At 36.6% G+C, this 15734-nt stretch overlaps 1 protein-coding gene across 3 annotated transcripts in view; it reads left to right on the top strand.

The window, feature by feature from the left end:
• VWA3B (von Willebrand factor A domain containing 3B) overlaps positions 1 to 14495 on the top strand; it is a 71137-nt gene extending 56642 nt beyond the window's left edge. For 2 of the 3 annotated variants that reach the window (XM_027446666.3, XM_072030631.1), the window contains exons 24-29: positions 2096 to 2216; positions 3427 to 3551; positions 4411 to 4548; positions 5061 to 5158; positions 9585 to 9826; positions 14028 to 14495. In XM_027446666.3, the coding sequence (XP_027302467.3) occupies positions 2096 to 2216; positions 3427 to 3551; positions 4411 to 4548; positions 5061 to 5158; positions 9585 to 9826; positions 14028 to 14263 (960 nt within the window). In that variant the 3' untranslated portion in view covers positions 14264 to 14495. The remainder of the gene's footprint in view (positions 1 to 2095; positions 2217 to 3426; positions 3552 to 4410; positions 4549 to 5060; positions 5159 to 9584; positions 9827 to 14027) is intronic. The other variant, XM_072030637.1, reaches the window with a different exon arrangement.
• Positions 14496 to 15734: the final 1239 nt, after the last annotated feature.

Genomic DNA, 15734 nt, shown 5'->3' with positions numbered 1-15734 from the left:
TATATTCTATAGGGGTAAAGAGTAAACTAGAAAAACAACAACAACAACAAAAACACCAAAAAACACAACAGGTATCTCCCATTTAAAATATATCCTTGCCTTTTTGTTCTGCTTTCCTTTGCTTATTTGGGGGATTTTTATTTTATTTTATTTTATTTTATTTTATTTTATTTTATTTTATTTTATTTTATTTTATTTTATTTTATTTTATTTTATTTTATTTTATTTTTTATTTATTTTTTTAGGATCCTGTATGATTTTTATGTGGGAGATTGGGAAAAAAAGTTTATCATAGTTACAGTGAAACTGAGAGCAAACAATTTAGTAATCAAGTTCCTATCTTTTGCATCATAATTGCTTGTTAGGGCAAACCAAGTATCAAAACCAAATATACCTTTCTTAGGAAGAAAATCTCATCAGACAAGGAAGCAGATCATACTCACCTAGTATGCAGGGTTTTTTAGGACCATATAGACTATGGTTATTTTTCAGAAATACAGTTGATAAATGGTGCGTAGATATATGGAAAAGTTTGAGATTTCAAACCGTATGTTTTTGTTACTCAGTGGAATTGTAGTAGAGATGGATGCTTGCAAATTGTTTATGAGGTGAGCTAATAAGTAAGTACTTAGAAATTAACAGGCAAAAAGTGATTTACTTCATGTTACACTTGCTTATAATTTATATTTAGAAGCATTACCATAAGCAGTATAGAGAAAATAATAGACATTCAAGAATTAATGTGCTATTGTAGCAAATGTAAGTGACATTGTTATTCTAGAGGGCTGTATGTATAAAATATACTTTCAAAATACTGGGATTACAGACTTGTTAGAAAGAAAAGGATTTTATATAATAATTTCTCTCAGGTTTTTCAGGAAACCAAAATGTAAAGTATTCTTTCACATTCTGACATATACACACAATAGCCTGATCCTCTCAAAACTTGCAGTGAGAGGTGCCCTGAATGGGAAGAAAAAAAAGGAAAATGATTCAGAGAATATGACTTATTTTCAACGCGAGTAACAGTAATACCCTGTGAAATGTGAACATGAGCTATAAAAGGCTTTAGGGTAAAAGAACATAGCTTTAAAGTAAAGTACTCAAAATCTGGGAAAGCCAAATGGTATATTTCTACGTAAAGCCACTTGTGATTTGTGGTAGTCTAGCTATTTTTCTTATCATTTGATTTCCACAATTCCATGCCTCAGTAACTGCATGAGATCCATTGTGCTTTTTGCATTCTTTATTCAATTACTGCTAATTGCAGTCACTGCCTTCAACTAGGACTTGAACCAGTGTACATACAGCCGCCCCTTGGTATTTCTATCCTCACCATCCAGTGCATGGTCCCCCAAACTTCATTAAGGAGCAATTTGTCAGTACGATTTGGTCTTCTGTAGTCTGGGGGGTTGCCCTCCCAAGAGAAGAACACTAACTAAAAGGACAGAATCATGGACAGCAGCAGCTCCATAAAATGTAATTTAATATTTTGCTAAGCTGAAATATTTAAATTTTTTTGAAAAAAATAGTTTTGAATTTATAGTTTGTAAATAAACATTTTCCAGACACTATCTTTTTTTGATTTAAATTTTCGATTCTGTATTTGTATTTTTAGTCAGTCATTCCATACAGTGCTAACCTTTATGAAAATAAGATAACTGTGAAGACCCACCTATCTGGACAAAATGGATGTGTTCACTTGTTCTGCAAAATCAGTAGATTTTTCTTTATCTCATTCTTTAATATGAATTGTCCAATTTTTAAATTATTTCCTAGGAAAACAGCAGCCAGAGCCATAATTCATCAAGGTAAATTTTTGCCTGAATATTTAAAAGTCCAGGTATTATTATGACCATATTAAACAGGATTTAATAGTGAAAACTCTTAGGTAGTCTTATCCATGAGAGCTTCCTGTAATGAACTTGTTCTGTTTATAACTATTCTGAATATTTAAAATAATCCAACTTACTGTGAATCATCAACAGAGTTTATTACATTAAATTACCTAAATTGTAGTCGGTTCCAAAGGATAGGTTCAGGCTGACTGGTTGGTTGTTGTGAAAAAAAAAAATATAATTGTGTCAAATTACAGAGACTTGAAGAAGAAACTGTGAAGACAAAGTCTAAAAAAACACAAAAAGACAAAGTATTTGTGACTTTCAAAAGCCAAAAGGTGATTGCAAGATCAGACATCACAGGATTTTATTATCCAGGTATCTATTTTTGTCCACATTTTAAATATTTTTTTATAGTTTTCTATTACTGATAAAACATTACTTTAGGTTGTGTTTGGCTACTTCTGTTGTAGTCACGTTTAGTATTGATTATATTACACGTGCATATTCATGAAAAATGAATATATATCTTGTGTGCAAGTATATACATTTATAGAAAGACATACATTTTGTATGACTAGAAAACAACGTTTAATTTCTACAAATGGTTTCATTTCTGTTCTTCAAACAGTTTCATTTCTATAAGAAGAGTGTGGAAGAAAATTTTAATTAACAGTAGCAGAGAGTATTATAGAATCACAGATTAGTTTGTGTTGGAAGGGACCTTAAAGACCATCCAGTTCCAACCCTCCACTATGAGCAGGGACATCTCCCACTAGATCAGGTTGAAGGTATCAGCCTATTCCTCTTTGATGCCTCCCTCAATTGTTTCTGTTGACCATTTGTCAAAGGTTGAGGTTTTGGGTGTGTTCAAAGAATTCACTAAATACTTTTGCCTTTCTGTTGAGCTTTAAGCCAGAATGGCTATTAGGGGCTATTAGGTAAAAATGTGTTCTGTTTTTTTTTTTTTTTTTTTTCTTAATGAATAAATCATACTTATAAGCAGGCTCTACTATGGGAAAAATAAAGTACCTTGGACAATTTTTCTCTTTTCATGTTCTTTTGTATCTTGGATAGCCATATTTCTGAGCTTGCTCTGCCCTCTCCATTTAGAAGGAGGGATCTGAGGCAGAGCAACTGCATATGGAGGGAGTGTGTGCACGTGTAGTCAGGAAGTCCATTATTATTGTGTTACCTTCACTTGTGTTTTTATTTTAAATTTGTATATTTTATCTGGGATAATTAAATTGGTGAACAATCAGCGACCTGATAGTCTTACAAATGTCATGCCTGTACTAGAATATTATTCTTTGTTTTATGCTGTTATTTAGAATGCTTAGTAAGACAGTTTTTTTTTCAGGCACAAATTTCTCTTCTGTCCTGGCACAATTTATCCTGGCTAAATGAAAATGAGGAATGTATAGTGTAGAATGTTTAACCTCAGTGCTGTGTGGCAGTCTACAGAATTAATTTGTATTTTATTTTATTTTATTTTATTTTATTTTATTTTATTTTATTTTATTTTATTTTATTTTTTTACAAGAGGTAAAAGAAAAATCATTAGCATGTTACTATGTTGTTCTTTTAGGAACTGTGACGAAGAATATCAGTCCTACCTGCACACTTGTTGACTTAAGCCATGGGGAGACTTGGATTGTACCTCTGAAGTTTGTTATACCGGTGGGAGGTGCTATGCCATACACATATCTGCAGGTGAAAAATTTAATGGTTTTTATGATACCAAACATGCGTTTGGAATTTTGTCCCTTTGGTTACATACAGAATAAATAATATATATTTTTTAAATATATATTTTAAATGCATTATTTCTTTTAAAGAAAAGTCTATAGTGAGAGTAATATCTCCATTTCCATGTTATTTTCAACACACTATTTGTTATTTGTTTGGAGTGATATTGAAAATTACAGTCATATTGATTGTGATTTTATTCCTTTGTTTATGAGAAGTTTGTATTGTTTTCTTAGTAGAACATGAGTATTTGGCCACCTGAAGAAGAAATGGAAGATATTTACAAGCAAAACGTATTGTTCTCTAGTTCACAGATTAAGATCGGGGGAGAGTCCTTTATACACAATTCAGTGTATAGCAGGTTCTAAACATATAATTTGATTTTAAAAAATTGCTACTTCCACATTCATTTTAAAAATGATTTTGTATAAATCAGTTACATATGCAATCCTCTAAAATTCCTGAGGTTAGTTTAAAAGCTTACTAAAAATGTGTAAATTTGAGCAGAGCTAAAGGGGAAGAGTTAAAGAGAACTGGAAACTGGAAGAGTTTTGTCATTCTGTTCAAATTGCTAGTTGAGCCCTGGTGCATTTATTAGGGCTTTGTCATTTATTTTTGCTTTGTGTTCTCCCCTGATTCAATGGAAATTGAATAGTACATGCAAGGACCAATTTCCTCTCCTTTCCTTTTAAAGATCCATATTAAACATGGGAACATATTAGAATGGTGATTCATGTATGAATATTTTAGTATTTGCCTTTTACGTCTTGTAAAACTCACAAGCTACATGGTTATTGTTAACCAAAGCTTTCCTGGTGTGCAGGTTGGAGACTATGTCTTTGCCAGAACTGGGACACAGACAGGAAACTGTTATTATGTGCCTGCCATTGTCATAGCAACACCAAAGAGCGTGAATGTGGGTGCTAAACTCTACACAGTTCTGATGTTTGACAACAGGAAAGTAAGTTTACAAGAGGAAACCAATATGGCAATATTCTGTTTTTTATGAGGCAGGTACAATTTTCCAGGCTAATGAGCCCACTGTCCCATTCCCTGTCTCCAGCTAACCAAAGTAAATGAGATTTCAGGGCTTAATGAAGAACCCATGCAATAAACATTAAAAGTGAAATTCTGTAGGATAGCTTATTCTTAAACCATGCACTGTTCTTTCCTCTATAATCAATTTGGTGGCTTTCACAAGCTCCATGCTGCTAAAATGAGAAATACGGAGTTTTTAATCACAGTCAGTACAATCTTCAGTTTATTTCATTAGGTTTGTTTGTTTGTAAGCCATTATGATAATTTCACAGTATTTTTCATAGTGCAACATTAAGACGATGCATTTTGTACTTAAAATTTTCATCTTTAGAGGCTGATTACAGTTGCATTAAAGCAGTTGGCTTTTTATACATATATTTCTTCATTGTTTCTGAGCTTTAGATGTAAATTAGATGAATGTTGATGGTATTGCAGGAACACTGTGTAAGAAGTGGGCTTATTAAAATCAGCCAAACGAAGTATGCCTTTTCCTGTCAGTACATAAGAATGGTGCAGAAGGTGGATTATACAATGTGAGTATGCTTGAACCTAAAAATAAAATAGTTATTTTACATGAATTTTGAATATTGCACTTTTGGTTCAACTATGCTGTCAGGTTTCCATATATAATACTCAAATTACTGTTGTCATGAACTGGTTTGCTCTAAACGTAACCAAGTGATTTGACCCACATGCATGTTCAGGAGAAGAGCATTAACTATCTGTTCCACCATTTTATTATCTGGTGCTTTGTTGTCCTGTTTTCACTTTGGAAACAATGAGGGTATGTGATGGCTTGAAGCTTAGCACCAGGAAGTTGTTAGAGGATTGCTAAAAGGTGAGATGAAGTTTTGATTTTTCAAAGACTGACTCTTTCTTTTAAGATACTTATTATGATATAAAGCTATTCACGACATCACAAGTTGTCTCTAAGATATTGAATCTTCTACTGGGCTTAAATCTGAGGAAAGATGGGAAGAGGCATAGGATGAATATGAGCCCCTACTTAAGTTCTGCAGAATTTATGTATAGCAGGGATAATATTTTTCTGCAGTGTGTGGTGAACGTGCAGTGGTTCCAAGTGATTGTGGATTATTCTTTCATCCTTTGTAAAGTTCTAGATTAATCCATTTGAAATAGCATGGGATTGTGATAAACTTCACAGCATTAACAGTATGACAGACAGCAACAACAGATCTCGTGAAGTAGTATAAGGTCAGAAAAATCATCTGTGGATATTTCCCCAGAATATAATCCCAGCCTCCTGCAATTTGTGATTTAAAGATTTTTCTGAAGCACAATTGGAGTCTCTGAAGTAAACAGACCTTAACAGCTTTTTCTTCCATGAATTTATACAGGAGTTACAGTTTATGTGAGGAAAACATGGGCTTTTGTTTTGAATTTTCCACCAGCCTTGATATCCCATAGGGGCTCCACACTGAGTCCATGTATATCAGCTCATCGTGGGCATTGCTGCCAAGGAACCTCATCAATGGAGATTTCTTCTATAGAGCTTGCATGAACAGGACAAATCCCACCTTTAAAGGCAATTTTAAAAGTTCTTCATCTTTACTGAAATGTTCTCATATGATGGCCAATGTTAAATATATAAATGGTGAGTGGCCAAGTGCAAGGTCCTGCACCTGAGCCAGGGCAATACTAAGCAAAAATACAGGATGGGTGGAGAATGGTTTGAGAGCAGCTCTGAGGATTAGGACCTGGGGTACTGGTGGATGAAAACTCAACATGGGCCAGCAATGTGCATTTGCAGCCCAGTAAGTCAACTGCATTATGGGCTGTGTCAAAAGAAATGTAGCCAGCAGGTCCAGGGAGGTGATTGTCTCTTTCTTACTTCACCCTCATGATATCCCACCTGGAGTACGGCATTCAGTACTCATTCAGTGCTGTCACTCCAGCATAAGAAGGACATGGAAGTATTAGAGGGAGTCCAGAGGAGGGCCACGAGGATGATCAGAGGGCTGGAGCACCTCTTCTACAAAGAGAGGCAGAGGGAGTTGGGGTTGTTCAGGCTGGAGACGAGAAGGCTCTGGGGAGACCTTACGGCAGACTTCCAGTACCTAAAGGGGGGCCTACAGGAAAGCTGGGGAGGGACTCTCTGTCAGGGCATGTAGTGATAGGACAACGTGTAGTGGCTTTAAACCAGAAAAGAGTAAGTTTAGAGGAGTTATTCAGAATAAATTCTTCATTCAGAAGGTGGTGGGGACCTGGCACAGGTTGCCCAGAGAAGCTGTGGCTGCCCCATCCCTGGAGGTGTTCAAGGCCAGGTTGGATGGGGCTTTGGGCAACCTGGTCTGGTGGGAGGTGTCCCTGCTTGTGGCAGAGGGACTGATCTTTAAGGTCCCTTCCAATCCAACCCATTCTGTGATTCTGTGAGTGTATCAGCAGTGGGCTGATCTGTGGATTCCATGAAAATGACAGGAAAAAAAGCCAACAACACTAATTAAAATGTTGTCAGTGCTTCTCACACAATTTCTAGTAATGATTCTACTGCTGTTTGAAAACGCGTCATTACATCTAGGTTTACTTTTGAGTGAAAAGAAGCTTGGCTACCATCATGTAAACCTAAATGTAATGATTTCCTGTGTAAAACATACAAGCAGTTGAAAAGAGGCAGAAATATAATTGAGCTGAGAAATATAATTGAGTCTTTCCCTTCCATTGAGTTGTATTATATTCTAAATGAGATACTATATCTGAATACAGTAAGATATTACTAAATGCAGCAATAAGAATGGCTTCTATTTTTTTTTTTAACAATTAATTTCTTTAACATGAAATTTAATATTCATTTTCCAAACAGGCTATATTGGTAAGCTGACTTGCTACTGTTATGTACAACTGATATTGTTATGTACAACTGAAGTGGTCCCAAACTTGGCATATGTCTCAGTAAAATAGTATGTAAAGCTGTAGATTCAATTCATAGTAGTTGTGAATTTATATATTGTGTTTCCAGCTTATAAACACTTATTTGGTTGTATAAACACCAAATATATTTATGACATGAAGTTGGGTGAGAGTGCTGATCTGCTCAAGGGTAGGAGGGCTCTGCAGAGGGCTCTGGATAGGCTGGACCAATGGGGCTGTGTCCTGCACTTGAGGCACAACAACCCCATAAGGCACTACAGGTTGGGGGAAGAGTACTGGGAAGAGCTGTGCTGACTGTGCCTGATCCCCTGGTTGTCTTGCACATGCTGTGAATGTATTTCTCTCATTTTTTTCCCCATTATACATAATCTCTATTTCTGCTGAATTTTTAGTTTCAAGAGTTAACAATAGAAGCCCAGTACTCTAGAAGTGTTATAGGTAAGAGCCTTTTAAATTTCCCATGAAGAGCTGAAAATTTCCCAGCTTGGAGCTGTAATGCTCTACTGTAAATTGCTTGCTCTACTGTAAATTGCTTTGTGAGCTATGGATAGACAGTTCCCGACTATGCACTTACTAATTCAGAATATTCTCCTTCTGCTTGTAACATTTTCAGCTAGGTTTTGAGTTCTCTGTAGAGTCACTTATTTGTGAAGTGAAATCCCATTCTTCTTTTGCTTCATATGTTACTGTAGTATCATATAGACATAGATAATGTTCTCTTCTGGGCATTGACTACATTAACTCAGTGGCTGCATGATAAAAAGCCACCACTGGCTATGATTTGACTTTGTATTTGCTTCTTTCTGTAACCAGCATGCTGTGTTGAATGACTGTTTTCCGTTTTGAGGAGGTTTACATTCAAAGCCATTAGACAACCATTTCATTAGTTGTACATTATCTAGTTACTAATGTTAGCAATGCTATGGCAGTGATCCAGCCCAGATTGAGCTTGCATTTCCATTAGAGCCCCCAGTTTTCAGGGAACATGGAAATGAACTTCCAGCTGAAAAGTATTATTTATTATTTCTATTATTTCTGGCAAAACTGATGTTGGAAGCTCAAAGCAGGATCATTCTTTTGTGCTAAGTCCTTCCTGTAGAAGTAAGGAACCAAAAAGCAAAACAGATAGCCCAGGCTACCCTGTTGACAGGGAGTGCACACGGGAATTGGATTCCAATAACTGGTCTAAATCTTCAGCTCTGTTTTTTGGGGGATTATCCTTTTGATGGTTGTTTATGTGGTGTGTATTTGTGGTGTGGGTCATGTTTTATTTGTTAATCTTTAGAGATACTAATATAGATCTCATTTTAATGAGATGCTGGCATCTGTTTGGGGTGTTTTCCTGTTGTTACAGTACAAAAAAATAATTATGGCAGAAGGACTCTGCAAACATAACTATCAAATTCCATACACAAAATAAAATACTATGTGCTCTGGGCCCTCATCATAAAAGACAGTTATTGCCCAAATCCTGTGTAGAGTCACAAGGTAGACAGCACTAGGGACCAGACAGAAAGGTATTTAGGAAAATTTCTTGTATGATATCAGTAAAGCTGGGTGCCTAAGTACTTGTTTCAATTTTACTTAGTTTTTGGTAATCTGGGTTTTAGTGCAGTCAAGGAGACATCTGTAACTGTATTTTGCATCATAACTATTCTGGAAACTTTAGAAAGCTCGAGAGTGGGGTGGGAATGGAGTCTATGAAGGATATGAAGGGTATGAATTCTTGCTGAACTGTATTAGAATTAAGGTTAACAGGAACACTGTCCAGAATTTTTAAAGATAAATAATTGTATGCAATAGGTTAGCAAGGTATATAGTATCCCCAGAAATAAAACACAAACTGTGCATGCTACATGTATGTTTTGGGTTATTCTTTCCTTATTTTATAGCTAAAAGGGAAATGGAACTGTAAGATGCTTACAGCCCTGTCAAGTGCTTAAGAGTATAAATCCTTCTCTTGTCAGCACTGTGAAATGTGGGAGAGGACAAAATCTATACCACGTGAAAAAGGTGTTAAATTAGTATATGATGGGTGAGCTTAGTGTGTTTCCTTCTTTAACTTTCTAGCCCAGATAAAGAGACCCCAAAGCCATATCCACACTCATCTTTGGAAGATGAAGGAGGAGACGAAGCAAGCAAAAGTATTGTGAAAGAAGATAGAGGAAAACAGAAAAAGAAGAGGAGAGCAGAGGACAAAAGACATGCCAGGGGGAGGATGTTGGACTCAGATGATCTTTTGATTGTCTCCAGGAAGGAAGTAAAACAAAGAGAAAGAAATTTACTGCCTAGCAATGAAGAAGAATTTAAAGGTAACTAAAAACTCTGGAAAAAAATCATGAATATTGGTGACTAAACAAATCTCGTAGGCCTTTAGTTTATCCCCACAAAAGGAACAAGGGTTCTGCATTATCTTTCTTGGGTGTTGGACCAGCCTGTTTTAGTGTATCCTATGTGATGGGGTTCTTCCACCTCCTTTAGAAACCCTTCTTAATGCTGATCATTCTCTGCATATTTCACAGAAAAAGGAAGAACAGAATAAAGCATGATTTTGCATATGCTGCCTTAATTTCCATAACATTTGTAGGATCAGTGAAGATGCAGTAATATCAACCTTAGTACCTGCTAGCAAGCAGAGTGTAAATTGAGATCCTTTTGTTATTTGTTAGATTATAAAGTTACACTGCTGACATTAAATTAGCACGTAATTTAGAAATTAAATTGCTTTTAGTGTCTGAGCTCATTAATTAATCCCCATTAATTATTTACTCACAGAAGTTTTGGATTATAAAGACGTTTAGATGTAGAGCTTAGGGATATGGTTTAGTGGGGACTGTTAGTGTTAGGTTAGAGGTTGGACTCGATGATCTTGAGGTCTCTTCCAACCTAGAAATTCTGTGTGTGTGTGTGTGTGTGTGTGTGTCTATTATCATGTTGTCAATGTACTTGATTTAGGTCCTCTGGACTTTTCTTCTATGTTCACAGTCATCTTTTAATAATTGTCTTCAAATTGTATATACTGAGTACCACTGCGTTTTAGGAGTTATATGAGAATAGAGGTGTTGAGTTTGCCCTGATGCTGTGTGAGAATCCACAGCTTCCACAGAGAGGTCTGCTTTACTAGAAATGCTCAGTTATCTCAGACTCTTCCCTCTTGGACATCTTGAGATGAAGATGCTGAGTAAATGTGAAATAATGCTGATGTGATCAGCAAAATGCTCTTATTGATTCCATGCAGGTTGAAGGAAAGATGAAACAAAACCAGTGTCTATCTATCACTTTAATCCTTCCCAGCCTTAACGAGTAGTCTCATGGTGTGCTGTCAAGATTCTGTCAAGGCTTCAAGGTGGTGTGCAGGCTGAACATGCTGAAGAGGGTTCCCTGTCCTCTTCTGATGGCACCAAGGACATTGTTGGCTTTCTTTGCTTGAATTTATTTCTATTTGCTTATCCTTCTGTGCCTTATTAGAAAAAGGAAGGTCAAAGAGCTGGTAAAGATATTAAGTAAGACTATATGGTCATCATCACAGGGTTTCATCAGGTAGCTCCTTATATAATCTCCATATGTGATTGTGTATTTATCCTCTTTGGGTATAGATATTTGTTCCATTTTCAAACTATGCTAATGATTTCATAGCATTTTGTATATATAACTTTGTAAACTACACCAAATGTGCAATTGAATCCCTGATAACAAACATTTCTTTTAACTATGTGTGTGTTTTAATTATCTTTGGATTGTGTTTTGTAACGCCTCCATGAGTTAATCAGCATGTCTTCCTACTTTCTACAAATGGTTCTGCTGACTGTATGTGTACATTTCTTTACTGTTCCATGAGGAATTAAGTTCTCCTGAACTTTAATGAGAATTGCCCAATATAGAGATGGATTTTTCTGCTCAAAAAGATAATGTGAATTCAGCAACACTGTTCTCGTATAGGTGGTTGATGAAGCCTTTTATTTCTATGAAGCCTTATATTTCCACAGGGATGTGTGTATTGAGTGATTAATGGAGTATTTTGGAGTGTTTGTGCTTTGGTTCGTGCTGTGCTAAAATATTTCTCATTGTTAGGAAGAATCAACATCTCTCTCCTATTGTTCCCACTCAGGGAAACAACATTAACAGAAATGAATGAAGCTTAAGTAGTTGTATTAGTTATTTAGTGTATATTGGCTTCATTGAAGTGTGGATGTGTATTTATTCCAGAACTATTATATTTAATGCATTATTATTTTTGTATGCATGCCTGCTGCTCCTATTTTGTTAGCTACTTCTGCAAGTTTATAAGAGAGTCAGTGAAGCCCTGGAAAATTCCTGCTAATTTTTAGTTAGCCAAGGAATCTTTGTCTTAGTAGATCTAATAAAGCTATCTGATTGAACAAGATCACAAATCTTTATTTTCTCATTGGTTATTGTAATGATTGTTTTTATAGACACTTTAAGAAAATGCATTTGTTTCCATTGAAAGATTATTTTCTTTGCCTTTCTAGTCTCCTCTCTGTTCTTTAATGCCTAAAATAAATGTTCTTTTCATATGTTTCCAGGTTGATTTTTCCAAAGTGGTTATCTAGTTAAAATATAAAAAAATAAGATCAGAAAACAGTTCTGAGTGGAGTACAGGTGGGATACACAGTAGTAGACTGCAGTGCCTGATGTTGCAGCAAATCATAGCTAACAGAGCCCAAACTTTCTTTTTAATTTATATTGAGGTGTGACTTGAAGCAGATACGCTGATGATTACGATAACTGCCAATACGGGGTAGGTGGGAGACCTTTGAAAATGATAATTTTCTATCCTTTTCTGCAGCAAATCGTAGTTCAGTTGAATTGGGTTCAGGTGTTTAACAGCTGTGGCACCTGGCAGTCTAGGGGATTGGCTGGATTTCCCACAGCGGGATTTCACATTTTTAGCACCCACTTGTTTCCCAGTCTCATTTTCCAGATAGTTCATTCAACATTTGGAGAAGGCTGTCATTATAAGGCAGTGTTCCCATCTGTTGGTCATGGCTTGTTTAATAAGCAGTTGATGTCAATTCAGCTATGCTTGCATCTGTTACTTGGAGCAGCTGTGTGTTGTCAAGGGCTTCCCAACAGCCTCCAGATTTAGCTCTTGCTTTTCTATTGATAGCACGTTACAGCTTGTCCCAAATGACTCTCTCCTTGTCAGGGTTGTCCGTTCATCTAAAGAGGGAAGTGTGTTAAAGTGGGAGTCATCTGTGCTGCCATAAAGAAAGAAACATAATGGAAACAGATGTGCAAGGGAAGAAGGTGTAGTTCCACCAGTGTAGGCACGTGTGGGGGTAGTAGAGGGAGAAGAGAAAAAGCAATTTTTTCCAGCAAGACCAGAATGGCTTATTTTAACATCCTCATAAGGTACATAGGGAGAATGTGCATTGGGTAAGGAAAATAAATGATTTGTGAATCGCATGTGATGGAGAATACTCATTTAACAGCACATCTTTTGTTTTATTCAAGGTAGCAGTATGGCTGCAGTAGCTTTCAGTATTTTAGTCCAATGTTTTTCTACTGCAGAGTACAGGCAGACACCTTCAGCTTTTAGGATATAATCCAGAAATTTCCTGAACCTTACACAGGTGAACTTCAAGTTGCCCAAGGAGAACCAAAACATGCCTTTCATGTATCTAAATGCTGATGTTGTGCATGTATAATTTTCAAAGGCACACTTCTGATTTTTAAGCCTTCAGCTTTAGATTTTTCAGTGGTTTCCAGGGGTGATTGACATTTCTAAAACTAACCATACTCACACCTCATACTCCCCATGTAATCTGTCTGTGTTGTTTCTTCCCACCCTCTATACCACGTCTTTGTTCTTCAGCTACCTCCTACAGTTTTGTTTTCCACTATATAGATATTTCTTATATGATTATTTAAAACCAAATAATGCCTGCCCCCAAACCCAAACAGACCATAAAGAACTATGTGAAGCAAAATAGAGTATACAGCTTGGTTTATTTATTTACTTATTTATTTATTTTCCCTGTTTGTTGTTTTTTTTTTCTGTCTTTCATTTTTCCTTCTGCTTCTGGTCTCCTGCCATTCTTTCATTATGATTATAGTTTTTGTGCCATAAGAGTGCTTCATGGTCAGTGGTCACATTCAGTATGATTGTAACAAGTGACTTTTCAGCCACACAATATTATGAATAACAAACCAGAGAAACTGACCATGGTCGTATTGGGTTCATGGAGCCCAGTGTCCTGTCCCTGAGCAGTGGCTCGGAGATGATTCCTGAGAAAGAGACCAGAGGTACAGGCTTAGAGAATAATACTTAAAAAGCAGACTGGTTTGAACTTGGGAGGATGAAAAAAAAAAAAAAAAAAAAAAAAAAAAAAAGCAGCCTAGTTACAAAAAACTACTGCTCTATGACCATGGTCATGAAGTCACTTGTTCCATGATAAATGTCAGTGTGTGTGTGGAGGTGAGGAACTGTTATATCTGCGCTCATGGAAGGTTGCTATTCTCTCTCACTAAAGAGTACCTCCTCTCCCTTAGCTTCTTCCTCTGTTTCGTCATCCTGGTGTTCATCAAAGTGTCAAGCTCTGCTGTCGCCAAGTGCTTCACCTCCCAGTTCACCAGAGCATCCCTGCTGCTTGCACTCTCCTGCTGGAGAAAAGTCTCCAGAGCCTGGTAAAAGCAGCACCATCAGAATTACTGCTGCCGACCCAGAGCAACAAGGATTGGAGGGACAGCCTCAGCACCACTGCGCAGAGCAAAGGAGGCTACAATAATGATATGATAGCACCTACAACTGTGAAATGTAATTTCGTGAATCAGAAATAAACTGACTAGTGAATGCTAAAATATTCATGATTTTGCAGGCTTACTTTGGAGGTATGAAAAAGAAACAGTATCAGAGGTGCGGCTGTGCTGCTGGACAGTATCAAAATTAGAAGATTCTCTGTCTAACAAATGTAACCTGGTATTCACTTTGCCAGACATGACATTTGAAGTGGTACAAGGCAGGGGGGATGTGTGTTTGGGGTGCAGAGCTTACTGAGAGGGTGTCCCTGTCTTGGTGGAGGAGAAGCACAGCCTTTTCTAGATTTCCAATTTTTTTTTAATTTATTTTTTATTTTTTTTCCCCCACAAGCTCTTCTTTTTAATTTTTACTTATTTATTTATTTTTATTTTTCCCTAACACAAATTTCTTCTTTTTTCTTTCTACTAACTCCTAACACTCTTTTATATCCTATTATTATCCATTCCCTCTTTGGGGTGATGTTTAATATGATTTGGATAAAGAGTTGAGTACTATAGTCATACATGTTTAGCATGTACTTTAAGCCCATTATCACATTCAGGGGTGTTAACTTGAATATTCATTTTACACAGAAGGTTTCACTTGGGCACTGTGGCCTTCCAGATTCTGTTCTGCCACCAAAACAGGGCCATCCCACCAACATGAGACTCCCTCCTTCAGTGACCTCTCCTACTAAGCTTGCGGCTCTCCATCCACCAAGTCTGTATGAGATAAGCAACAACATGGTGCTCAGTTCCCCTTTGCCCAAGGCTGCTGCTTATCAGTGATGCTAACAAGTCTGACTTTTCTCCAGTCGAGTTACAACATATACAGGTGTCCATTGTGTTGTACATATACACCTGTCTGTATTGGTGTATATATTGTACCCAGTGGTCTGTCTATATTCAGTGAATTCCAGATTTTATGGTAGCCAGTTTAATCACAGACCATTTTGTTTTGTTTTGCTTTGTTCCATGTACATGGCGCATTTAAAACTGAGTTTGACTGCTAGGATATTCTTCTGTTTTGATGAAGCAGTAATATCTTAGGACTTTTATTTTCCTTAATTACCTGCTCTACAATTTGATTCTTTTCTTTTTAGATGGCTTTCTCGGCTGAAGAATATTCTTAGATTAATGTTGCATTATTGTTGCATTTCACATATCTTTCCGAATGAATTAGCAAATATTAGATTGCTGCATGATTAAATAGAGAGTAATAGAGACAATTTCACAAGTCAAATTGCTGCCAACACCTCCTGGCTCTTTTGGATACCTGGAGAGTATCACTACTACTGCTGTGACAGCGGTGTTGTGCTAGCCGTACCCAGGGGCTCTAGGGCCCTGCCACAGCTGGTGCTAAATAATTTCCACTTCTGACAAAATGAGTGGGACAGAAACACAGAGGACATTTACTCTGTTCTATAAAGATTATTCTGTGTTGGCAAGAATGTGAACATT

This window comes from Anas platyrhynchos, chromosome 1 (genome assembly GCF_047663525.1).
Source record: "Anas platyrhynchos isolate ZD024472 breed Pekin duck chromosome 1, IASCAAS_PekinDuck_T2T, whole genome shotgun sequence".
NCBI classification, from domain to species: Eukaryota; Metazoa; Chordata; class Aves; order Anseriformes; family Anatidae; genus Anas; species Anas platyrhynchos.
The sequence above is the reverse complement of the archived record's forward strand: the minus strand, read 5'-3'. Positions and strand labels throughout refer to the sequence as shown.